The 26844-nt window shown below is 40.9% G+C and overlaps 1 protein-coding gene and 1 non-coding gene across 2 annotated transcripts; one reads left to right on the forward strand and one right to left on the reverse strand.

Moving 5' to 3' along the window:
* Nucleotides 1-4981: 4981 nt before the first annotated feature.
* On the reverse strand, nucleotides 4982-5335 carry LOC111215902. Its single transcript, XM_022720119.1, has one exon. The coding sequence runs from the start codon at nucleotides 5333-5335 to the stop codon at nucleotides 4982-4984; it is 354 nt and encodes a 117-aa protein (XP_022575840.1).
* Nucleotides 5336-12781: 7446 nt separating this feature from the next.
* LOC125609654 lies at nucleotides 12782-12888 on the forward strand. The gene has a single exon (XR_007339806.1). It is a non-coding gene; the product is annotated as a small nucleolar RNA R71 (small nucleolar RNA).
* Nucleotides 12889-26844: the final 13956 nt, after the last annotated feature.

Here is a 26844-nt window from a genome sequence, read left to right on the forward strand (position 1 = left end):
TTAATGAAGGATTCGGCCAATCCGTTCTGTGTATGTACATGTGCCACGGAGTGTTCCACACTTACCCCCATGGACAAACAGTAATCATTAAAAGCTTGGTGATACACTAAAAATGAATCCTTGCTACTGTCAAGTTAACAGTGGTAATTGTAATATTTGAGATTCAATCCAGAGGACCAGTTTACTCTTTACTCTTATGAGTTCAATGTCAAGCTGAGAAACAAATGGGTTTTGAGAATTAATTGCGACAAAAGTAACAAGAATGCCTAGGTAATTTGAATTCGATTTAAATGAAGCTGGCTTAGGGTCAATGATCGGATGTTAATTGCAGAACTGAACAACTATTCAAGTGCGATGAAATGCAGTCTAGAACTCAGATCACTCAGCTGGAACAACTCACAATCGTGATCTTATTCCCTATGCGTGTCGGTCTTGAATCCTAAGCTCTCGCTTGGAACAAGACGCGAAAGCAAGCTTTAGATGCAAGATCTGATTAGTTCACTTAATACCCTAATATCTACTCTCGCTGATTAGGGATACTAAGCTCATTCAATATAGGTCGACTTATCTCCTAACGGTTAGCTAGAGGATTAAATCATAGATCCAACATTAAGTGATCAGTTCAATGCAGGCAGTAAGATCAATATGAATGAAGATAGTTGAGATCACTTATTTGTGTTCAGTTCATACGGCTAACACCCTACAACCCTAAGCAAGCTTAGCCTACTACTCAATCATAAAGCAGGATGACACAGGCAAGATTTCTGAATAATACTGCATATAAAATAAGTAAAAAGACAAAGGGTTCAGGGTAATCTTCTCGTGAGAATGAGAGATGGAGCCTTCTCCCTTACAAGTTGCGTTAAATCCAAAAGAGCAATCTAGGTTTCTTGTAAAAACTAGTGTGTCTTTAAGAAAACGATAGCCTCCCCTTTTATAGGGGGGCGCTGGTGATAGGAGAATATGAGAAAGAGAAAGTCGAAACTAGGGTAAACTCCAGAATAGGAAGTTTCCTTAATGATCGGGAACAGTCTAATGCTTGATCTCTTCGGGAGCAACCCTTGGGTTGTTCTAAATGACTGTTCCACGTTGAATCCTTCAAAACAGCATCTGACTTCCTGAAACTCTCTCCTTTACTCTTTCACCTGTTCCCAACCTGGAATGATGTAAATTAAACACGAATTAGGACTGAAAATGAGCTCAAAGTGCACATGTATTGGTATTAAAAACACCACATATCAATTCCCACAGACTTAGATTCTTGTTTGTCCTCGAAAAAGACCAAGCCTCAAGAGCAGGGAGAAAGGTTTGAAGGAGCGGGAACTCGCTTTGTCTGAATAACCATGCTCTTACCACACATCTCTGAACCATACAAACTGTAGAATCAGATCGCACACCCTTACCAGAACACCCCCACGATTGCTGTTCGAAGATCAGCTCCGTACTCTATATCTCATACCTGAAAAGGTTGCACTATCGAGACAAAACTCCTTTAAGAATCATTTAAGAACAGCGTGAGCTTCTCATTACAAGCACTATTCAGGGTAGACGGGTTGATAAGGAATAGGCTGTTTTACGGTGGAGCTGAGAGTGTTTAGGGGTTACCGTGTTTGAGTGCATGCAGGATATCGCGCAAAACAGCAAGAGAGGACGGATCTGTTGAAGCCCACAACCCTTACTCATCTCTGCCTCACGGATTAGGTTGTTCTACAGTGTGGATCAATCGTGCCACTGTTCTCCAGCTCTTGACTTCTTTTTATTCCTCCAAAATCTGCACCCACTTCTTGCTCACCCTTTTCCAGCAGCATGCATCTCGAATCTACCCTCTCCATCATAAATAAATTAAAGCATTCATTTTTTTTTTTTTTTTTTGAGTGGAGATGGAGAGAGGTATCGGGACGAATGTTTTGCAGCCGCTGGGGGTCTATCCTCTGTTTCTCACGGGGTGCCATTGTTCCATGCGCCTTCGACTGTTCCTTTCTTTAAGGATTGATCTTGTCGACTGTTCTCAATCTGCTTGCTCTTCTCTCTGAGTGTCAGGCGTCAACGAGTAAGGGGCTGTGTCAATCCTATCCTCTCCGGCCCTTTTGCACATATCTGCACATATGACATTGAAAAACAGAGTGCATGAGGGTGAAAATAAAGGCTTAGGTAGAAGGTTGGAACTAGCTAAAAATGAGCTAGCCGCTCAGGATCAGCAAGATTGGTAAAAATAATAAGAAGCCCTGAGCGTTGGTCTCGTTTCCCTGATCTAGTACCCGTAACAAGAAGAATTTCAGTCAAGATTAGGTTCAAGTTGGGTGGAGTTGAGTCTACCCAGTGTAACCTGATCGGATGAGAGCTTCTGGAGAGTCAAATGAGATGAGTCAAAGGGTGTTCCAGGTCCAAGTATGGGCTCTTTCATCACTGCTAAGGTCACTGGATAAGAATGTTAGAGCACGAGGTGGTTAAAAGAATATATCACAAGGTCCTAATTCCCACAAGATTTTTAACTGACTCGATCCTAAACTGACTCGATAAAACATCCAAATGACGCAAGGACTGACTCAAAAACCAAGAAACAATGAAATAGAGTTTCAGCACACAGTGCTTCCCCCAGACTTAATCGACACCATCCCTGGTGGAAATGAAGCTGAGGTCAGCCAAAAAGCAACACAGCATAAAACATAAAAAATAAAAATAAAAAGTGCAGATGGATAGAACAATGGATAGAGGATAGTCCTTGCGGACTCAGTCGGACTCGCCGCTCTCGGCTGGGTCAAAGGATCGCCTGTTGCGCGAGCGATGAACCTCTTCGGAAGAAGGGCCAGTTCCCATGGGCTCCTTGCCTGGTCGGTGGGATCTTGGTGGGCGATCTGTCGTAGACTGGCGCTGGGCGCTCCCTCCAATGCATCCCCCAGTGACGAGGTGGAGTATCCTCCGCATGAGGCTGTTGTTCTTTCGCTGCGAGTCCACCATCCAGCGTCTGTAAGCTTGATCATCGGTCACATCAGCGAGCTCTCCGAGGTCGTACGATGGGTCGGCTTCAGGGGTGATGTCCTCAACATCATCCATGTCTTCGTCAGGGACCGCAGCACGTGGATCAGTGCAAAGGAGCTCGGGGGGAGGAAGAAACCGTATGTTCTCAAACACGCTGAACCTGGTGATCTCGGGGTGAGGCAGTTTGGTGAATAGCTGAGTTCCGGCTTTATCGAAAAAGCTGTAGGTCTCTTCATCTTGCATGATGTGGCACGCCATTAGGTACCTAATGTCGAGGTACTGGACCTCCTTGTTGACGCTGTATTTGGTGAGATCAATGCCGAAATGCTTGAAAAGCGGTGTGAGCAGGCTGCCGCTCCTGTCTTTCTTCTTCGAGCCGTGCATAAGGCACTGTCGCCGCTCGCATATCATGGTCATGAAGTTGAAACCGGGATTCGTCTTAACCTTTTGAATTGGAATTCCGGAACCAGAGGCGCGAATTTCATCCTCAATACCAGTGTACAGGGTTTGCAGCTCCCCGTTGGTGACCTTCGAGGTCAGATCCTTAGCGAACAGGAGGTTTGAGATGATCTTCGCGATGACACGAAGCGCGGGGTTCCGAATTTGCGACTGGTAGACCTTTCCGGCTGTGAAGTTCCCATTTGCAATGCAGTCCCAAAAGGCGTTAGAGGGAAAGAACTTTTTCGCCACCGCTACCCCCTTCGGTTTAGTGGCCATCTCATAGATTTCATTGAGCTTGTCGAGGGACAAGGAGCAGTACTCTCCATCTGCCATGAAAGAGAACGAGCAGTTGGCGTAGGAGGGTGCGTCGGAATCCTCGTAAGTGATCGTTGCTGTGGCGAGCATCTGGCGAACAAGGTCTGGGTAGAGCTCGTGCGTTGTGTAGCACAGATGAGCAATCCCGATGGCGTGCAGCGTCTCGAATACATCCTCGTCGATCCCAAGATCAGCCAAAGTTTCCGCGTGGCAAAAACGAGTGGGTAGCATGTCAACTCGGAGGAGGGCATTGTAACGCGCTGCTGTCCCCTTATCCCACCCCTCGCAATTGTAGTCCAAGAGCAATGGGCTGTCGAGATCAATCAATTCACCCTCTTGTTCACGGGGCCATGGGTAGGAGGCGGACGTTTGTTCCTGCACTTGCGGGGGTGGCGTGCTACACGTGGCTCTCGTTCGCTTGGCGGATTGCTTAGTTCTTGCCATCTACAAGGCAAACAAGATCAAGCATTAGTTCTATTATGTCACACAGAAGAAATGGAATCGAAGTACTCCCATCTCTCCTTGTGCGAACTGCAAACCGCTGTTCACTTCAACAAATTTCAACCAAATCAAACTGAAATCTAAACCCTAATTGCTTCATTCTTAAATCGCAATCGTGAAATAGGAGAGTGTTCATATTCTAAATCAACCCTAACAGCACAAGGGGAGATCGAAATCAAGTGGTTAAACGAGAATCGATCTATGAAAGCGGTTAGAAATGAACTTGCAAACCGAGTTTTTGCGATTTGGTTGGGATTGTCGGGCCTCTTACCTGTGGAAACTGGTGAAGTGATCTGCAAAAACAGAGAGAACTCGAGATTCCAAACGAATGAGAAGCAAAACCACTTAAAACGGTTGAGAATCAAAGATTTGGTGGTTTGTTTAGAGAAAATCGCAAGTGGGGGATCAGTGTACGGCGGACTGAAAGGGAAAGTGAAGAGTGAAGCCTTAAATAGGCAAAACCCTAACTGTTCCCGAAATTATCCCCTTTTTTTTTTTTAATTTTTTTTTTTTTCGGAACACTTACCTGGAACAGTCGATGGGTTGTTCTAACAGAAGAACAGTCCGTTGGTTGTTCTGAGTGAAGAGTCCGATTTTTCTCTTTTTTTTTTTTTTTTTTTTTTTACCTGCAAAATAAATTAGAAAAGGAAAAGAACAGACTATGTAGACAATGTATGTACTGACCAGTGGGTTGCCTCCCACCAAGCGCTTGTTTAAAGTCATTAGCTCGACTTGGATCAATCGATCAGGCTGATGGGGGCTCGCTTAGGGGAATTTCTTCTCCCTCTGCGATAGTGGAGTCAGCAAGGTAGTGTTTGACGCGTTGTCCATTCACTACAAACTCGTCGCCTTTTCTGTCTAATAACACAACTGCTCCGTAGGGTCGAACTTCCTTAACAGTGAAAGGCCCGGACCATCTAGACTTCAACTTCTCTGGGAACAATCTCAGCCTCGAATTGAAAAGCAAGACCTTATCGTTGGGTTTGAATTGTCTGGCAATGATCCTCTTGTCATGGTAGGCCTTGGTTTTCTCTTTGTAGATTTTGGAGCTTTCATAGGCGAGGTGCCTTATCTCCTCCAGTTCATGAATCTGGATCATGCGTGTGACACCCCCGATCGTAGATAACCGGAAATGACACGGTCAATGTTCCCTGATGGTCGACCCGAGGTTCTCGAAATAAATCCGATCACCTTAGACCAACAACCAAAGAACAGAGACACTCCTATCGGATATTACTCTAGGCTTTTCAACCCGATAAAGCAATATTCGATAGTTAGTTCGTCCCGGACAAGGACTAATATCATATGAGAACTCGTGATTTATAAACATCTTTTATACATTATTTATTTACTTTAAACATCTTACAAAGTGTTATAGTTTACCCTACGGCCTATCGCCCAACAACGTTTTAAGTAAATATACATCAAAAGGTACGTTGCAAGGACAACAAAATACTACCGCTGGTTGGCCGCTCCTTCCGTCCAAAAGAGTAAAGTGTCTCCCGCCTAAGGGTTACCTGCACACACGAATGAGTCATGAGCAACTAGTTTACTCAGTGAATCTAGAATCAAAACACAATCAATAATAAACCAAATAATTATCAAATGGATATACATGATCATGCAAGTACTAGTACTATACTTTAATATCGATCATCATTGTGAATTCTTATTTTAAACATCACTTCCACAACACCCGCCCGTTACCATACTCATATAATACAATATATATACTAGACCCGAGAAACCGCTAAGGCTAACCGAGACTAGTGAGTTAGCATCACCATCATTGTCGAATGTCCGGTATGAACAATCCGACACTGCATCGTCATGCAGTACACGGTCTCCAGGGAGCTACCCCATCATCGTGTCTTCATGACCTTGTTCCGTTCGCAGGACCAAGTCACGGTAATGCGGGGGCTTTAGGGATAGTGAATATAACAAGATTTCACATGCTTTTACTTCCATAATTATTCCAAAATTAATCCTTAATTAATCATAATTAACTCTTAATTAATCCTAGATTAATCCTTAATTAATTTCATATTAATCTTTAATTAATCCAAGATTAGTACTTAATTAATCATGATTACTCTTTATTTAATTTCAGATTAATTCTTAATTAAACCAAGATTAATCCATAATCAAAACCAAGATTAGTCCTTAATTAAACCAAGATTAATCCTTAGTTAAACTAAGATTAGTCCTTAATCAAAACCATGATTATTTCATAGTTAAGATTAGTACTTGAGAACAAGTACTAAGATTAGGATTAACCTCACTTTAAAATTATTCATTAAGTGTAAGTGTTTACCATGAGTAAACACAACACCATTCTTAAATATTCAGACACTTTACTAACTTAATCAAGGACTCATTCATGATCTATCTCAACATCTGTCTAGACTCACCTAAAGAACAGTCTTGAAACTGGCTTGGACAATACTTGAGTTCCTCTTGAACAAAGCTGAATGGACCTGAGAATGGACAAGGTTCTGATCGGTTACTATGGTTAACTCAACAACTCATCTGACTCACTTGATTGTGGCTTACCAAGAGACTGAATGGATAGGATGGGACTAGCAAAGCTCCACACCTTAGCTGATCAAAACAGGGTAAGGTTGGGTTCAGAACATCAACAATCCGACAGTTCGGTTCAAGCTAAACAACTTAAATCAAATCAGTTCAAGCTCGGTTCCTTTCATACCAGATCAGATCAGTTCAGTTCTATTCAGTTAACAACAGTTCAAGACAAGATCAGACTGAGTTTAGTTTCGTTTCTCCAATCAATCCATAACAGCTTAGCAAACTGTTTTAGGAGATGGATTCAAACCGAAACTAAACAAGAACTGAACTGTATCATAACTTATACAACTGATCCGACCAAGATCTAAGGTAGCCATGAACTGTTCTGATCAGATACTGACTGAGGCTAGGAGACCAAAGCTTACCAAGACGAACTAAAGGACTAGATGGCCTCAGCTGATCCTCTTCTCCATGGTAAGCTTGCAGCTGAACTGATCAAAGAGAAAGATCAAGGCCTGATCATGATCTGAACTGAACTAGGTCTAGGTTTTTATTTAAAAATCTCACCTTCTGATCTTTCTCAAAGGAACAGACTGGTCTAGGGTTGAAGATTAGATCACCAAGAATTGTTTCTTGATTTATTTTCCTAATTTTCTTACTGATTTTTCTGTTCTTCTTTCTCTCTTTCTCTCTGAAATTCTCTAGGTTTTTCTGTAGGTTTCAGAACGTGGGAAGCAGCTGGAGGAGGGTTAAATACAAGCTGTGGTTGCTTCACCTGAGGGTTTAGCTCATAACAAAGCATGGCTAAGAGAAGACAGTTGGCAACCTGCTTCATCATCTGCAGCACACTGTCCTTTCCTTCCCATGAAGCAGTCTCCAGCCAATCAAAATTAATCAAAGAGTAAGGAAACAAGCACACAGGCAGCTTGTGATTGTCATGTGCCAGATACTGAAGAAGCTAGGTAAGCAGACAGGTGCAAGTCATGTGATTAAATACTGAGCAAACAAGCTGGTGGAAGACATGAGTCTGGTCCAAAATTAATTAGGCAGCTGGTCGATCATTTAAATAATTTTTCAACCAAATATTCCTTGTCTTTGTCTCTCGTCTTGTTCCCAGAAAGTCTCGTCCAGCTTAATAAAAATCCGACCAAAATATTTAAGACTCGGCCAAACTATCAAGTGAAGGTCTTTCGACCACAAGACAGTCCCGTCGAGAAATTAATCTACCGGGTCGATTTTTATTTTTATTAATCATGGTCGAACCAACTAAAAACTGGTTGAGCGGGATTTTTCTCTACCAAAAATTTATTGGCTCGTGAGGGTTATTACAATGCGTCTCTCGGTTGCTGGCTTGATGTCAAAATTCAGTAGCTTGACTGCCCATGCAGCCTTGTATTCAAGCTCGATGGGGAGGTGACATGCTTTACCATACACAAGGTGGTAGGGAGTCGTCCCTAGCGGTGTCTTGTAGGCTGTTCTGTAGGCCCATAGCGCATCGTCCAGCTTAAGCGACCAGTCCTTTCGCGAAGTATTGACAGTTTTCTGCAGGATGCTTTTGATCTCCCTGTTGGACACCTCAACCTGTCCGCTCGTCTGTGGATGGTAAGCGGTTGCCACCTTGTGGTTCACTCCATTCTTCTTTAAAAGGCCCTGAAATGCCTTGTTGATGAAGTGTGTTCCACCATCGCTGATTACGACCCTAGGCACTCCGAACCTTGGGAATATGATAGAGCTGAACATCTTAGTCGCCACTTTTGCATCGTTCGTAGGGCTTGCTACTGCTTCTACCCACTTAGACACGTAGTCAACGGCGACAAGGATGTACTCGTTCTTGAAGGACGCAGGGAATGGTCCCATGAAATCGACTCCCCAACAGTCGAATACCTCAACCTCTAGAATGTAATTCTGAGGCATCTCATTCCTCTTGCTGATGTTCCCAAGTCGCTGGCATGCATCGCACCTGGCTACGTAGGCTTGAGCATCCCTGAACATAGTCGGCCACCAGAACCCTGCTTGGAGGACTTTAGAAACCGTTTTGAATGCAGCGAAATGACCTGCGTAAGATGAACCATGGCAGTGGTGCAGAATTCCTGGGATATCTGCCTCTGGAACACACCTTCTGAATAAACCATCCTTGCCTTGTCTGTACAAGAACGGTTCATCCCAAACATAACGCCTTGCCTCTCTCAGGAATTTCCTCTTGTCTTTTCCTGTGAACTTAAGTGGTGGCTTTTCAGCAGCTATATAGTTCGCAATCTCAGCAAACCACGGGAGGTGAGGATATTGCTTTTGGATCAAGGCGACAGGATGTTTCGAGATGTGAGAACAATCGGGTGCCTTCCTCGGAGGTTGTTCCGCGATGTTGGAGCAGTCTGATGTGGTCCTTAGAGATTGTTCCGCGTAACACAGACCAATCGCGTTGACGTGTTCAACTGGGTGTTCCTCATCAAGAGTTGTGTCGTCCTCAATCTTCATTCTGGATAGATGGTCAGCAACCCCATTCTCGACACCTCTCTTATCTTTTATCTCTAGATTAAATTCTTGGAGAAGAAGAATCCACCTTAACAACCTCGGTTTCGCATCTTTCTTTGTGAGCAGGTACTTAAGAGCAGCATGGTCTATGTGCACAATCACTTTAGATCCCACTAGGTAGGACCTAAATTTTTCGAAAGCAAAAACAATAGCCAGAAGCTCTTTCTCAGTTGTAGCGTATCTGCACTGAGCTTCATCCATAGTTTTGCTAGCGTAATAGATCACATGAAGTTTCTTGTCCTTACGCTGCCCAAGTACTGCTCCAACTGCAAAATCGCTTGCATCAGTCATGATTTCAAAGGGTAGGTCCCAGTCTGGTGGTTGCACAACAGGTGCGCTGACTAGAGCTCCCTTGATGGTGTGGAAAGCTGCTAGACACTCACTGTCGAAATCGAATTTGATCTCCTTACAGAGCAGTCTGGTGAGTGGTCTTGCTATCCTTGAGAAGTCCTGGATAAACCGTCGGTAAAACCCAGCGTGACCCAAGAAACTCCTGATGGCCTTCACGTTTGTTGGTGGTTGCAAACTCATCATCACCTCGATCTTTGCCTTATCCACCTCAATTCCTTTCTCGGAGATCTTGTGCCCTAGAACAATCCCGTCTGTGACCATGAAGTGGCATTTCTCTCAGTTGAGTACGAGGTGTTTCTCCTCACATCTTTTAAGAACCCTGCACAAGTTTGACAAACAGACATTAAAGGAGCTTCCATAGACGCTGAAATCGTCCATGAAAACTTCCATAATGTCTTCAATCAGGTCAGTAAAGATCGACATCATGCAGCGCTGGAATGTTGCTGGCGCATTGCACAAGCCGAATGGCATTCTCCTGTAAGCGTACGTTCCATAGGGGCATGTGAACGTCGTCTTCTTCTGATCGTCTGGATGGATGGGAATCTGAAAGAAACCTGAATAACCATCTAAAAAGCAGTAATATGGGTGGTTAGCCAATCTCTCAAGCATTTGATCAATAAAAGGGAGTGGGAAGTGATCCTTTCTAGTTGCTGCATTTAATTTCCTGAAATCTATGCACATGCGATGTCCTGTCACTGTCCTAGTAGGGATCAATTCATTCTTTTCATTTGTGATAACAGTGATCCCACCTTTCTTAGGTACAACATGAACAGGACTGACCCATTTACTATCAGAAATCGCATAGATCACACCTGCTTCAAGAAGTTTCATTATCTCTTTTTTAACGACATCTTTTAGATTCGGGTTTAACCTCCTCTGATGTTCGACAGAAGTCATTGATTCATCTTCCAAGTGGATTCTATGCATGCATAAATCAGGCGAAATACCAGGGATGTCAGCTAGCGAATATCCTAATGCCTTACGATATTTTCTAAGCTCGCATAAAAGCAATGCAGTTTCCACATTATTCAGCTCAGCATTCACAATGACAGGATATGTGGAATTTGGACCTAAGAAAGCGTACCTGAGCCCTTTGGGAAGGGGTTTTAGCTCAACTTTGGGAGCCTTGAGCTCGCTCCAGGGATCCTCTGGTTGGTCCGGTTTAGGGGTCGCTCCAGATGGAGTGGTCTCGCACCTGTTGATATCCTCCCCCAGACTTAGACTCGCTACCATTCTCCCCATACTCCTTGCGGAGTCAAGCATCTTGGCATATCCATCAGCATCAATGTTCACCATACTCTGCTCGGCTTCAGCACGCACTAGTGCAAGTTCCAGTGGGTCTTCGGTAAGAATCTCCTCGATCATTCCTTCTTGTGGTTGGAGCGGATCAACCCCTTCATTGACCTCAAAGGTTTGCCCATCCAACATCGGCTTCTTTAACAACTCATCCATTTCAAATTGCATAACTATGTCCCCAAGATTCAGATCAATCTTCCCCTGTCGCACATCAATGATAGCTCCGACAGTACATAAGAATGGTCTTCCCAAGATGAGAGGGTCCTTAGACTCTTCTTCCAATTCCAGAACAACGAAGTCCGCTGGAACAGAGGTGTTCCTCACTTTCACTTGAAGATCCTCTAGAATACCAACAGGAGATTTGACTGATCTGTCTGCGAAAACCAAGGACATCTTAGTTGGTTTGAAATGCGTGTATCCGAGTCGTAGAGCTACAGAGTACGACATGAGATTCACGCTGGACCCAAGATCCACCAAGGAGCAGGTGAAAACTGTCTTCCCAATCTGGATAGAGAGGACAAATTTGCCGGGATCTCCTCGTTTTTTTATTTGCCTGTTCTGAAGCACTGCGCTGCACTCCTTGGAAACTGTCATGAACTCGCTCTCCTCTGATATTTTCCCTGAGATCAATCCCTTCATAAAGCTACGCATGGAGGGCATCATCTGGATCGCATCCATCAAGGGAAGTCGGACGGTTAGATCTTCCAGCATCTTCCTGCATTTTATTTCCTATTTGTCCTTACGAGTGACCTTCGCTGGAACAGGGTAAGGGACTTTTGGAATGTATTCGCGAGGAGGAACAGCCTCTGGAATCGGGCGCACTGCTTCAGCTGGTTGTTCTGAGCCTGGCGAGACTGTTTCAACTACTGGCTCTGTATTCCCCTCATCTGCTTGGTCGGCTGGTGGTTGCTCTGACTCTTTCTGCTTGCCTTTCTCAGCCGCGGTGAACCTTCTCCTTTCTGGCTCGGAAAGTTGCTTCCCGCTTCTTAGCTGAACCGCATTGCACTCCTTGGGGTTTTTGTCTGTTTTACCAGGTAGAGTACCTTGCTGTCTCTTGACACTCTCGGCAGTCTGAGCTATCTGAATGTCCATCTGTCTCATATGGCTTGCGACATTATCATATTTGGTGCTCAGGTCTCCGAACATATGGTTCATCCTAGTATTGATCTCGGTAGTGACCTGGTTCAGCGCTTTTCCTTGGAGCTGTTGTCCTTGGAGGAGTTGCTGCAGCATGGTTTTAGTTTCATCTTGCGGAACAGCGACAGGGGTGGAGGTAGCGACTTGAGTGTTCTGGTGGTTCTGTATTTGAGGCTGATTGCTCTGCGGTTGGCTTAGAACATATGTTCGGGGTTGATAGTTCTTCTGATATCCCGAATACTGGCCCTGGTTGTTCTGCGCCGGATCAACTTGTTTGTCCTGCTTAGGCCAGAAAAGTTGCGGATTGTTCCTTACGTTAGGGTTTGGGTGATAATTCTTCAGCTGCCACCCTTGTCCATTTACGTAACTCACTTCCTGCTGATCGTCTCCTGCCTGCTCAGCTTCAAACGCCTTATCCCCCGCATTCTTCTCAGGAGTTGCTTCTTCCATTATGAAGACCTGGCTCTGGTTTCCCTTCAGCAGTTGGTCCACCTTCGCCGCTAAATCGTCTATGCTGTTCACACTTTTGGAGCGATCATGCTCCCTGTTCTTGTTGAGTGAACTAGAAGCCATGTTCTCAATAAGCGCGAATGCACCAGGGGTGGTCTGAGTCATGAAGTCTCCGTTACTAGAGGAATCAAGGGTATTCCGGTACTCATAGCTCACTCCATCGTAGAACACCTCCAATATGTAATCGTCACCAAACCCGTGGTGTGGACATTCCCTCTGGTACTCTTTATACCTCTCCCAAGCTTCATAAAAGGGTTCATCAGATTTCTGCTTGAAGTTGGAGATTCTATGCCTTAGAGCCGCGGTTTTGGACTTTGTGTAGAAGTGGCTCAGGAATGCTGATCGAACCTGGTCCCATGAGGTTAGAGAACCGGTTGGGAGAGATTGCAGCCAACGTGCAGCTTTCCCTTCAAGATAAAATGGGAAAAGCGTGCACTTGACGTAATCCGGTGGCACTCCATTTGAGCGAGAGAAATTGCAGATCCTCTCAAAGGCCTCTATGTGGTCCATTGGTATGTCTGAAGTGAGGCCACTGAATGTGCTCTTCTGTACCAGACCTATCAGTGCAGGTTTGATCTCATAATCCTTTCGAGTACAGGGTGGAGGGTTGATGGGAGAGCGGTTAGTAGCGAAATTCCTCGGAAGGTTTCCCTCCCCAATAAGAGCACCACGCCTCCTCTCGCACAGCGTTCTCGACTGCTTGCTCTTGTGCAGCTTGTTGCTGATTCTGGATGGTTTGCTGCATCTGCTGCATCTGCTGTTGCTGATTCTGCATTTGTTGTTGAATGAGTGCCAATGCAGCAGTGAGGTCATCCATATTGCCATGATCACCCATGTTGGTGTCGGTTGTTCTTGGCTGTTGACGGTTCTGTCTTTCAAATCTTGCGAGTTCTTCGTTAGTCAGCTGATGTAGTGGTCCTTGTGCGTTGCTCCGAGTATGTCTACTGGTCATGCACTTGGATCATCTGTTCCAACAAAGAAGTAAAGCAAGTTAGATATCTCAGACTAAATATTAAACTGAAAAATAAAGGTAAAAGCTTAGTCCCCGTCGCAACGGCGCCAAAACTTGATACACTAAAAATGAATCCTTGCTACTGTCAAGTTAACAGTGGTAATTGTAATATTTGAGATTCAATCCAGAGGACTAGTTTACTCTTTACTCTTATGAGTTCAATGTCAAGCTGAGAAACAAATGGGTTTTGAGAATTAATTGCGACAAAAGTAACAAGAATGCCTAGGTAATTTGAATTTGATTTAAATGAAGCTGGCTTAGGGTCAATGATCGGATGTTAATTGCAGAACTGAACAACTATTCAAGTGCGATGAAATGCGGTCTAGAACTCAGATCACTCAGCTGGAACAACTCACTATCGTGATCTTATTCCCTATGCGTGTCGGTCTTGAATCCTAAGCTCTCGCTTGGAACAAGACGCGAAAGCAAGCTTTAGATGCGAGATCTGATTAGTTCACTTAATACCCTAATATCTACTCTCGCTGATTAGGGATACTAAGCTCATTCAATATAGGTCGACTTATCTCCTAACGGTTAGCTAGAGGATTAGATCATAGATCCAACATTAAGTGATCAGTTCAATGCAGGCAGTAAGATCAATATGAATGAAGATAGTTGAGATCACTTATTTGTGTTCAGTTCATACGGCTAACACCCTACAACCCTAAGCAAGCTTAGCCTACTACTCAATCATAAAGCAGGATGACACAGGCAAGATTTCTGAATAATACTGCATATAAAATAAGTAAAAAGACAAAGGGTTCAGGGTAATCTTCTCGTGAAAATGAGAGATGGATCCTTCTCCCTTACAAGTTGCGTTAAATCCAAAAGAGCAATCTAGGTTTCTTGTAAAAACTAGTGTGTCGTTAAGAAAACGATAGCCTCCCCTTTTATAGGGGGGCGCTGGTGATAGGAGAATAAGAGAAAGAGAAAGTCGAAACTAGGGCAAACTCCAGAATAGGAAGTTTCCTTAATGATCGGGAACAGTCTAATGCTTGATCTCTTCGGGAGCAACCCTTGGGTTGTTCTAAATGACTGTTCCACGTTGAATCCTTCAAAACAGCATCTGACTTCCTGAAACTCTCTCCTTTACTCTTTCACCTGTTCCCAACCTGGAATGATGTAAATTAAACACGAATTAGGACTGAAAATGAGCTCAAAGTGCACATGTATTGGTATTAAAAACACCACATATCACTTGGGAACTGAATTCACTTGCATTGTCAAGACGTATAGTCTTTAGTGGAAAATCTGGAAATGGGCTCGCAGTCTTATGATATGTGCCAATAGTCTTGCCAATGCTAAGTTTCTAGATGATAATAGACAAACATGCGACCATCTGGTCGATGCGTCAATCAGGACCATAAAATATCGAAATGTCCCACAAGGTGGGTGTATTGGTCCACATATGTCACCATGTATTCTTTCCAGAAAGTTTAATGTTTCCTTACCCACCTTTCCAGGTGATGGCCTTATTATTAATTTCCCTTGTGAGCATGAAATACATGTAATGCTCATGATAGGGATAGTTAACATGGACCAGGCTCACCCATTGACCAGCCAATGGTCGTGAGGTCCCTTGGAGTGGACACTGATCCATTCAGTCCTGAGAAAGCTCTCTCCGCCGGCGTTCCCCTTTCCGGCCAGCTCCGCCGGTGCTCAGCCTTTGCTCCACCGGCTCTCAGCCTTCTCTCCACTAGGCCACCTCTCTCTCTCCGCCGGAAAACTCCTCTCTCTCTCAAATTCCGGCCAACTCTCAGCCTCTCTCTCACGGTGGTCCTCTCAGATTCTTGTGGTGAAAAAGGTAAACAAATCAAAACCTTGAAATCTAAAGAACACCATTACATCTGAAAGAAATCTAGGATCTATATGAATCCATAACTTATAAACAATCTATGGATTTAAAATATTAATATTGTTTCTATGATCCATATGATCCATATGAAACTTGATTCTAAAATTATTTTGAATCCATAAAACTTAAAATTCTCTAAAGGTTCTATGTTTCTCTAAAAATTTATAAACTTATTAAAATACCTAAAGATCTATACGAATCTTGTTTATAAAAACTTATGAATCATAAAATTATTAGAGAAAGCTTAAACCTTTTGATTCAATCTTTTTGTTTGGCCATTTTACCAGATGTGATAAACATAAGTGTATAATCTGGCCAAAACAAAACTCCATCAAATCCTTGTTGTGCCATTTTCGGCCAGATCCCCTAAAAATCAGTCAACCCATCAATAAAATCGAAATTAAATTCATTCATTGCATATCCTTGACTGTTAATATTTGTTTTGTAACTGTCAAAGTTTTAAAAACCTTTTATGATTTTTATAAATGCATAATCGATTTTATAAATGCTTGTTTGATTTTATTAAATGCATATCTTTGACTGAAAATTATTTCTAAAGTTTTATAAGCCATAGTCTTGTTTTAAAATTGATATGTCATAAGGTAGAATAAAATCTGTTTGAAATCATTTGATCATATTGTTGTTAAACCAACCATGAACCGATTTTATCACATACTGAATTTTGATCACATAGTTTGCTAGTTAAAATAAAACTTGATCTAGTTTCATCCTTGAACCTGATTCTGTGATTAAATTATGTACTGATCATTTGCATACCTGATAGCATCATTTAGTAAATCATTAGATCGAACTTGAATCATCCATGAACCGACCTTTGCATGCATCCAACTATCATATTGTTAAAACTGGACATAGGTATCACATAATTGAAACCAAACATACATGTTCGCATAGCTTTAGCAATGATGATATTAGTGCGTCTGAAGTGGTTCATGTTGTTTGCATCTAAATGATTCACACTGTTTGCATATAGTTAGACAAAATCGGTTTCCATTTAAAATTTAGTACATTTGCTTTATTCGAAATTATAAACCAAGTTTTAACCGATTTTGAAAATCTACTTTGGTTTACAAATATCTTGAACATTATAAAATTTATTTGTCTTGTCCATGATGCATTTTAATCCATCCATATTGATTGACAAAATTTTTATCTTAATGCATATAAAATATTCTCTGAAAATAAAATGCATAATAAACCATCATTATTATAAATCATCAATCTCCTTGGCATATAAATTAAAATCCTGAATTGTATTATGAATCCTTACTCCTTTATGGATATTTGATTCAGATGTCGAAAATCAACAACCTTGATTATGCTTCCCTCAATCTCTCCGGAGATAATTACCTCCAATGGGAGCTTGATACCAAGATCCTCTTAAGGTCCAGAAACCTTGGTGATACTATCACTGAAGGCACTGAGCCATCAGACAAGGATAATTACAAGGCAATTGTTGTCATTCGCCATCACCTTGCTGAAGGTCTCAAGGACCAGTATCTCACAATTGAGAATCCTCTGGAACTTTGGACAGAGTTGAAAATCAGATTTAATATTGTCACAATAGAGGCCCATTGATATAGCAGGGATAGTCTCTAGGACTTTCTTATGGCCTTGGGCATTTTCATAAATCAAGAGGAATTCTTTCTTTCCCACGCCCCTAGTTTCAACATGTAGATCATTCATGCGAATGTCTTTGAAACTTAACAGATTTCTCTTTGATTTAGGAGAATATAATGCATTAGAAATTTCTAAATGCGTGCCTTTAGGCATCACTAAGTGAGCCGGGCCATGGCCTCCAATAAGGCTGGCCGTGCCTGCTATAGTATTGATATTGGCACTCTTTAAAATGAGGTTAACAAAATATCTTTTGTCTTTTAATATAGTGTGACTTGATCCACTATCCACTACTAGCTGGTTCTTGTCTTCTTTCATTTCTGAAAATAGACAAGAGTCAACACCTTAGATATTACTTAGGTTTAAAGTATGTTTTAATGGCTTTGTTTTATGTTCTTAATAATTTCAACTTTGTATAAGGCATATATAAAATAAAACTTTATTTCATAAATAGAATTGCCAAAGTCGTAGAACATGGGAAACAAAAGACATAAAGCCAAATCAAGAATTCAAAGTGCAAAGACAAAAGCAATATGATATCGAAATCTTCATATTCAGCCACTTGTAAGGAGGTCTGAAGTCTCAAAGTCCTCCTGATCATCTTTGTCATGGTCCAGATCATTCTCATCATCATAATGGACCAAATTTGCCTCAGAGTTCTTGCCCTTTATGCTCTCCTGGTAGAGCTTAACAAGGTGTTGGGGAGTTTTGCATTTATTAGCCCAATGATTGGTCATCCCACAACGATGGCAAGCAGATTTGGTCGAGCTCGAGCCATGGGTTTTGAAGTCAGACTTATACCCACGGTTAGCTTGATGACCTCGGCTGTAGCCTCGGCCTCGGCTGCGACCAAGATGGTCTCGTGGTTGAAATCCACGGCCACATGGTTGAAATCCACGGTTACGACCTTGCCATCTACCACGGCCTCTCATGCCACCACGGTATGACTCTCTTGGAGTCTCATCCTTTGGCTCTACGGCCGCATGTGCCTCAGGCAATGCTTTAGCACCAGGAGGCCTTAGCTCACTGTTCATCATGAGCAACTCATTGTTTTGCTCAGCTAGCAACAAACAAGAGATTAAGGCAGTATAAGTGGAGAAACCCTTCTCTCGGTACTGTTGCTGAAGCACAACATTGCTGGTGTGGAATGTGGAGAATGTCTTCTCCAACATATCAGCATCAGTAATAGTCTCACCACAAAGTTTCAACTTTGAGACTATTTTGAACAAAGCCGAGTTATACTCTTCCACAGACTTATAGTCTTGGATTCTCAGGTTTCTCCAATCATAAAGGGATTTTCGCAATATCACAGTTTTCTGATGATTAAATCTGGTTTTCAACTCTGTCCAAAGTTCCAGAGGAATCTCAATTGTGAGATACTGGTCCTTGAGACCTCAGCAAGGTGATGGCGAATGACAACAATTGCCTTGTAATTATCCTTGTCTGATGGCTCAGTGCCTTCAGTGATAGTATCACCAAGGTTTCTGGACCTTAAGAGGATCTTGGTATCAAGCTCCCATTGGAGGTAATTATCTCCGGAGAGATTGAGAGAAGCATATTCAAGGTTGTTGATTTTCGACATCTGAATCAAATATCCATAAAGGAGTAAGGATTCATAATACAATTTAGGATTTTAATTTATATGCCAAGGAGATTGATGATTTATAATAATGATGGTTTATTATGCATTTTATTTTCAGAGAATATTTTATATGCATTAAGATAAAAATTTTGTCAATCAATATGGATGGATTAAAATGCATCATGGACAAGACAAATAAATTTTATAATGTTCAAGATATTTGTAAACCAAAGTAGATTTTCAAAATCGGTTAAAACTTGGTTTATAATTTCGAATAAAGCAAATGTACTAAATTTTAAATGGAAACCGATTTTGTCTAAATATATGCAAACAGTGTGAATCATTTAGATGCAAACAACATGAACCACTTCAGACGCACTAGTATCATCATTGCTAAAGCTATGCGAACATGTGTGTTTGGTTTCAATTATGTGATACCTATGTCCAGTTTTAACAATATGATAGTTGGATGCATGCAAAGGTCGGTTCATGGATGATTCAAGTTCGATCTAATGATTTACTAAATGATGCTATCAGGTATGCAAATGATCAGTACATAATTTAATCACAGAATCAGGTTCAAGGATGAAACTAGATCAAGTTTTATTTTAACTAGCAAACTATGTGATCAAAATTCAGTATGAGATAAAATCGGTTCATGGTTGGTTTAACAACAATATGATCAAATGATTTCAAACAGATTTTATTCTACCTTATGACATATCAATTTTAAAACAAGATTATGGCTTATAAAACTTTAGAAATAATTTTCAGTCAAAGATATGCATTTAATAAAATCAAACAAGCATTTAAAAATCGATTATGCATTTATAAAAATCATAAAAGGTTTTTAAAACTTTGACAGTTACAAAACAAATATTAACAGTCAATGATATGCAATGAATGAATTTAATTTTGATTTTATTGATAGGTTGACTGTTTTTTAGGGGATCTGGCCGAAAATGGCAAAGCAAGGATTTGATGGAGTTTTGTTTTGGCCAGATTATACACTTATGTTTATCACATCTGGTAAAATGGCCAAACAAAAGGATTGAATCAAAAGGTTTAAGCTTTCTCTAATAATTTTATGATTCATGTTTTTATAAACAAGATTCATCTAGATCTTTAGGTATTTTAATAAGTTTATAAGTTTTTTAGAGAAACATAGAACCTTTATAGAATTTTAAGTTTTATGGATTCAAAATAATTTTAGAATCAAGTTTCTTATGGATCATAGAAACAAGATTAATATTTTAAATCCATAGATTGTTTATAAGTTATGGATTCATATAGATCCTAGATTTCTTTCAGATATAATGGTGTTCTTTAGATTTCAAGGTTTTGATTTGTTTACCTTTTTCACCACAAGAATCTGAGAGGACCACCGTGAGAGAGAGGCTGAGAGTTGGCCGGAATTTGAGAGAGAGAGGAGTTTTCCGGCGGAGAAAGAGAGGTGGCCTGGTGGAGAGAAGGCTGAGCGCCGGAGGAGCTGGCCGGAAAGGGGAACGCCGACGGAGAGAGCTTTCTCAGGTGGAGAGCACAATCGTGCTGATAACGTGTTAGAAATGTGAGAGAAGTGTTGCTGTGAAAGTTGTGTCTTTCTCATTAGCTCTCACTATCAATATATAGTGGAGGTTCATACAAAGGTTTACAGCAAAGGAGAGAATCTACACATTTAATACATATTGACTACATTCATTACAAAGATACAGACTTGGTCAAAGCTCATAAATGCTCCGGTTGAATAAGTCTTCATCTTGACTAGTCTTGGACGAATGTAGACGGACCGGAGACGGGTGTAGACGGATGTAAACCTCCTTGATGGTTAATGGCAATCCACATATCCATACAATGGATTTATAACAATTAATATACCTGCAGTATTTTTTGTTACTCTTCTTAAAAATCTAAGAAATCATATGTTTATCTAACTAATAAGGAAATACTTATTTTTAGTTATGTAAATATTTTACAATTTTGATTGTTTCCCAGGTAGACTTAGTTAAATGAAGAGTCTTGTGGTTATATATATATATATATATGTCCAGGCTAACCTGTAGTAAAGCAAACACAAATCTTACACAGAACATGAGAAACACAATCATATTCACGTTCCCTAGAAGCTAACTGAGTGGAGCTGCCAACCAGCATCTATGCTGTTAAGATCATGTCCAGATGAGCCACCGGGAAGTCATTTTTGCAAGAAGCTGAACTCGTTCTGACCCATCCGATGGGTTTTTAGACAAAAAAGATCGTTGTTGAATCTGTGAGAAAAGCATAAGGATAGGTGAGGATAGATTCTGTGGATTCACTTTATCGACCCGGAAAGGAGAAGGGCCGGTGGTGGACGACATTCGGGAAAGCCGGGCCGATGGGGTGTCTTCGCGACGATAGACTTTTAGAAAGGGGTTCCTCCGGCGCCTGCAGCTGTATCTTTGTTACCACACATTTATAGTCGCTTTAGCGCTCCATAGTATTTATCTCCTTTCATTTAAGCTATGGCATGCCACAGTTCAAGAAACCAAAAACAAAACACATTTCATATAAAGAATCCAACAAAATAAAAAGAACTTTGACTCGCCTGGTGACCACTTTGATTGGTGAGGTCAGGTTCTGCAGATTTAGGAAAGTGGACAGTTTTACGTGCGGATGTTTGTATAATGTATATAAATATACTGTATTTTATATATGTTTAGAATATTTAAAATTCGATTTTGGTGGTTATATTTTTTATTAAGTGTTTGTGTAACATCCCGAGTTGTGATATGTGAAATGCTTAAAAGAATTGATTTGGCTATCCATATCACCAAAGTTGACTTACCTTTTCCGGAGCACATCCTGAAAGAACTCCAGAGTTAAGCGTGCTTGAGCTGGAGTAGTAGAACGATGGGTGACCTATCGGGAAGTGATTTGTGATAGCGTGCGAGTGAGGCCAAAGCATGGGAAAAGGTCGGGTGGTGATTGCAGGGTCAGTAAACAATGATTCCAAGCCTTGGAAAATAAACGGACCGACCGTCACCGGATGGGGCCTACGAGCCGAGAGAGCGGGCGTGGGTGGCCCATTAGCCGTGGGCGGGCCAGGGCCTTATAAGTAGTATCAGAGCTGGTTAGCCATCTCGGTTCTGACCTGAGAGAGGCGTCTTGAGACTTGTCATGGGCCGCAACGAGGACGTTGCGTTCTTTTAGAGGAGGTGAATTATAACATCCCGAGTTGTTATATGTGAAAAGGCTTAAGAGAATTTATTTGGCTACCTATGTCACCAAAGTTGACTTACCTTTTCCGGAGCACATCCTGAAAGAAATTCAGAGTGAAGCATGCTTAAGCTGGAGTAGTAGAAGGATGGGTGACCTATCGGGAAGTGATTCGTGATAGCGTGCGAGTGAGGCCAAAGCATGCGAAAAGGTTGGGTGGTGATTGCAGGGTCAGTAAACAATGATTCCAAGCCTTGGAAAATTAACGGACCGACCGTCAGACGGGATGGGGTCCACGGGTCAGTAAATTCTAAACTCACAGATCAACCTATAGCAGAAAGCGGATCATCATTTGGAATTTCGGTTTAAATGTTATGGACTTATGGTTGTTTATTTGGGACTGATTTCTGTAGAGCGAGTCCACGAACAGTCAACTTCATAAGCGTTTTCCTGTTTATCCCGACTGTCTTAGAAAACGAGCGAGATACTGTTGGAAAGGTCTCGTTGTCCGCTTTCCAGATCATTCTTCAGATCGGCAAACTGAGGTACAGTTAGGAAGTTATGTCCATTTTAATTTCGGGTATCAACTCTGGTCAAATCCGGAAATCATAAACCTAGTCTTCTAATTTGGAAACCCTAAATCTATTGTTTTAGGAAAGTTTCTTATGGACCTAAGACATTAATTCTCGTGTCGCAGTTGACTGTATCCTCCGTTGTCCATTTCATCCAGTGGCTAAGGTGAGGGTTATTCCGTTTAATCCCGTGCTAGTTTAGTACTACGATTATGGAAAGTTTAGTTTCAAAACATGTTCCGTCTCTGTGAATCGAGTCTAACTGGAGTCTTGTTTGTTTTTGTTTTATTCTTTGTATAAACCGGAGATAGGGAATTAGATGATTCAACTGTTGATTGATTTGTGTGATATTAAAAAACGGTTATATATAAGTATATATACGTATAGTATGGATGGGTTAGCCGGATACAGGGAAGTACTTCTGTATCGGCCTATTTGTGTGGAGATTACGGGGAGTACAGGGAAGCACTCATGTACCACGTATAAGCTGCGGGAGTACATGGAAGCACTTCTGTACTATGTGGCAATTGTTTGTGCAGAGATTGCAGGGCGTACAGGGAAGCACTTCTGTACCACGCATGAGCTGCGGGATTATAGGAAAGTACTTATATACTACATAGCATTGTGTATGAGGAGAATGTGGGAGTACATGTAAGCACTAATGTACTACGCATACTTTTGGTATACATGAATATTTATATATCTATATCCGTATGAGGAGAATACGGGGTACAAAGAATAACTATGTACTATAAGCGTATTGGTTGTTATGTGTGGCATAATAGGTACCGTGTTTGTTTCATGTTAGAGCTAGGCCTACATAGTCGTAGTGCTATGTACTGAGTCAGTGGTTTGCGGCTTAACATCCCATAGCTCACTGAGTGACTCCCCTGTTGCTCACCCCTCCTTCCCATTGAAGGTGAGCTTGCCGAGTAGTTGGATATCTGGACGGTTTGGTGTATTTGGGATAATTGTATTTATTTAGGTTTTAATTAATAACATATACGAATTTTATATTCGATTTATTTGACATATTTTTATAATTCAGTTTAATGATGTATTTCTTTCGGATTAATTTTATTAAATGCTTTGGTATTTGAATCGGTTTGAATAACACGGTTTAATTCGATATTTTACTGGTAGTTACATGTCATTCTTGAAAGTGGAAGAGACGGGTGTTACAATTTGGTACATATATAATACTATATTCTATATATAATTTGGGTGAGGGTAACATGTTTTTTTGGTTGAACGTTATTGGCAATCCGAATACATATTGGTTGGTTAATGAGGTTTTTTATATTTTGGTGAAGAATGTTGCTTGTGGGTATTAAGAGTATCATTTGTTGATACCAAAAATTCATGGATTTGGTTTAATCTTTTACAAATACAATACTTTTTCAATGTCTAAGGTTTTGTTTCAGAAGAGATTTGATTGCAATTTATGCTAAATCATATACTTTTAAGCGTTTTGTTTTGTTGAGTCTCCAGCAATTAAAAAATAATATAAAACATATGTTGTTTGAATGAGTATTTGGAAATGTAAATTCATTCTTAGTTCTTTTTTGTCAATGATACAAAATAAGAAATGTCGAATAAAACGTTAGTTATTTATGTTGAGGAAACAAATATGTTAGTTACAATATAACTTTCATTATTTATTTTGTTAGAAATAAAAAAATTGTCTTAATTATGATAATATCTGGAATAAAACCTTTAGAACGTTAGTTGATTGGAGTGTAAATGGATTATTTATTTTTGATAGTTTTTAACTTCTGTGAGTTTAATGCTTCCAATTTTCTGTTACAATTTAGCTATTTAGTAGGGATGTTAAGAATGGGTAAAAACACATGTTCTAAAACTCGGATAACCCGGCCGATTAACCGGCGAGTATACGCAGTGCGGCCAACCACCATGGCGAATCGACCATAATCGGCAATAAAATCGGGACTTTGAAAACATCTTGTTTTTGTTTCGATTTTTGTTAAAAACTAGTACATTTAAGTTAGATCTACACATATTACATAGAATTGTGCGAACAAATGATGAAAATAATGAAAAAACTGAACACAAAAATGGAGGCAGCTGGTTTTGCAGGTTACGTTCATAGGGCAAAGTGAAAGGGATGACTCAGCAAATTGCCATTTTACCCTTCTTTAAATGAAAAAAAAATTAAAATAAGCTAAAACAACAAAATCCAGTCTTAAACCCGGATGCTAACTCTAGACTTCAACACTTTTAAGCATTTGAGCTAGACCGTTTCTTTGATATTATATGAAAATAATAGTTTATATACACATATATACATAAAATGATGAAAAATTAATCTCCGATTACTCTTCGATTAATCTCCGAGTTTTTGTTAACTCGTTAGGCCCGGATGTGCCGCATGGATAGCGCCTAGCGAGTTCTTGAACATGGGTAAAAACCCATAGGGTACCCTAAACCCTATTAAAATTTCAAACCCAAAACCCGAATTATCTGTGTTTAAAACTCGCGGGTTTAGTTTGGGAGGGTCTTGATTTGTAAATTACCCTATCAGGTTTACTACCCAATCGGGTTTTTCTGGAAAAAATAAATTACTAAACAAAACGATACTTTTTACCTTTGACGTTGTCGTCGTCTTCTCTCCTCTCCTTCTATCGTTTCTCTCTCTATTTGTCTAATTCTTCATCTTCTCTGTCCGGTAAAACGCTCTCTCCAATCTCCAATCTTCACATCTCTCTTGTTATCTTTATTGTTTATGTTTCTGGCCAACACTTCTCTAATTGCTTCTCGAGTTATAGGTCATGGTTAACATCACAATTGCAATGTTTGTGAGCTTAGTTTGTTGTTACTTAGCAGCGTAATCCAATTATGTATCTGATCATTATGATTTTGTCTTTGACTAGGTTTTATCTTTGTGCTATAGATCATTGTGATTTTGCCTTTAAGTCATGGCATGTTGCAACGTTTAGTTCTTCTCCTTTTAGTATCATTCCTCTTTTCTAACACAATTATGATCTTGGTACATAATATAATGACTTTTTGTAAGAAACGCAAGTGCGGATGATTATGAGATTATAAGTTTTGGTTTTTTTTTTTGAGGAGTTAGGCTTTTTTTGAGCAAGAGAAGTTAACATACTAATTATTGAATTCCAAGAGTTCTTCTCTTTTCTTGTCTCATATCCTTTTATTTTGTATATTACTTTGTTTCATGTAATAAAGCTTTTTTTTTCTTTCTTCGCAATATGTTTACAGCTTAAATCCATATTATATTTGCCGTCTTCCAACATTTCAAATTTTGAGTGAAATAGTTACTCTTTTATGTTATGTTCGATCTTCCAGTTTCTCCACACCTTATATATTATCTTTGAGACTTATGCCCACCAGTCAATTGCACGTTATATTTCAATATTTTTTTCACAATAACTGTTATAATGTAAGTCTCCGTAGAGAGTTATGTATTCATGTCATCAGTATATATACACACGATATGCATCTTTATCTAGAGGAGGGGATATACACAAATCAGATACATGATTATCTCTAAGTATTGTATCTTATCTAACACTCCCCCTCAGTCAAAGAGGCAGGTTCACGAACGCTTAGACTGTTCCGAAACTCCAAAAATAGAGGTGACGACAGGCCCTTGGTAAATATGTCAGCGAACTGTTGTGCAGTTGGTACATGGAGCACTCGAATCTCACCAATTCCCACCTTTTCACGCACAAAGTGAATGTCTATTTCCACATGCTTGGTACATTGGTGCTTAACTGGGTTGGAAGACATGTAGATGGCTGAGATATTGTCGCAGTAGACTAAAGTGGCACGCTGGACCGGAATTTTCAGTTCAAGTAATAGCGTACGAAGCCACGTAGCTTCGGAGACAGCATTCGCCACCCCTCGATATTCAGCTTCGGCGCTCAATCGCAAGATGACATCTTGTCGTTTAGACGACCAGGACACAAGATTATCCCCAAGAAAAACACAATATCCTGACGTAGACCGTCTAGTGGAGGGACAGCCAGCCCAATCAGCATCCGAATACGTGACCATATCATTTTTTTTTGACTTGTACAGTCGCAGGCCGTGAGAAATAGTACCTTTGACATACCGAAGCACGCGTTTGAGGGCATGTAGATGAGACTCAAGAGGATCATGCATGAATAGGTACACTTGTTGCACGGCAAATGCGATATCTGGCCGTGTAAATGTGAGATATTGTAGAGCCCCTGCGAGACTACGATACAGCGAAGGGTCAGTGACCGGTGGGCTGTCATCGGTGGCAAGTTTTGACCTTGTATCTGCTGGTGTGAGACATGGATTGCAGTCAGTCATGCCAGCACGATGTAGAATGTCCGCAGCATAGTTTTGTTGTTGGAGAAACAGTCCTTGCTTATCACGCTGCACAGAGATTCCGAGA

This window comes from Brassica napus, chromosome A5 (genome assembly GCF_020379485.1).
Source record: "Brassica napus cultivar Da-Ae chromosome A5, Da-Ae, whole genome shotgun sequence".
Classification (NCBI taxonomy): domain Eukaryota; kingdom Viridiplantae; phylum Streptophyta; class Magnoliopsida; order Brassicales; family Brassicaceae; genus Brassica; species Brassica napus.

Excerpts from the sequence above, each read along its gene's own strand:
- LOC111215902 (XM_022720119.1), bottom strand. The coding sequence starts at position 5,335 with ATGATCCAGATTCATGAACTGGAGGAGATAAGGCACCTCGCCTATGAA.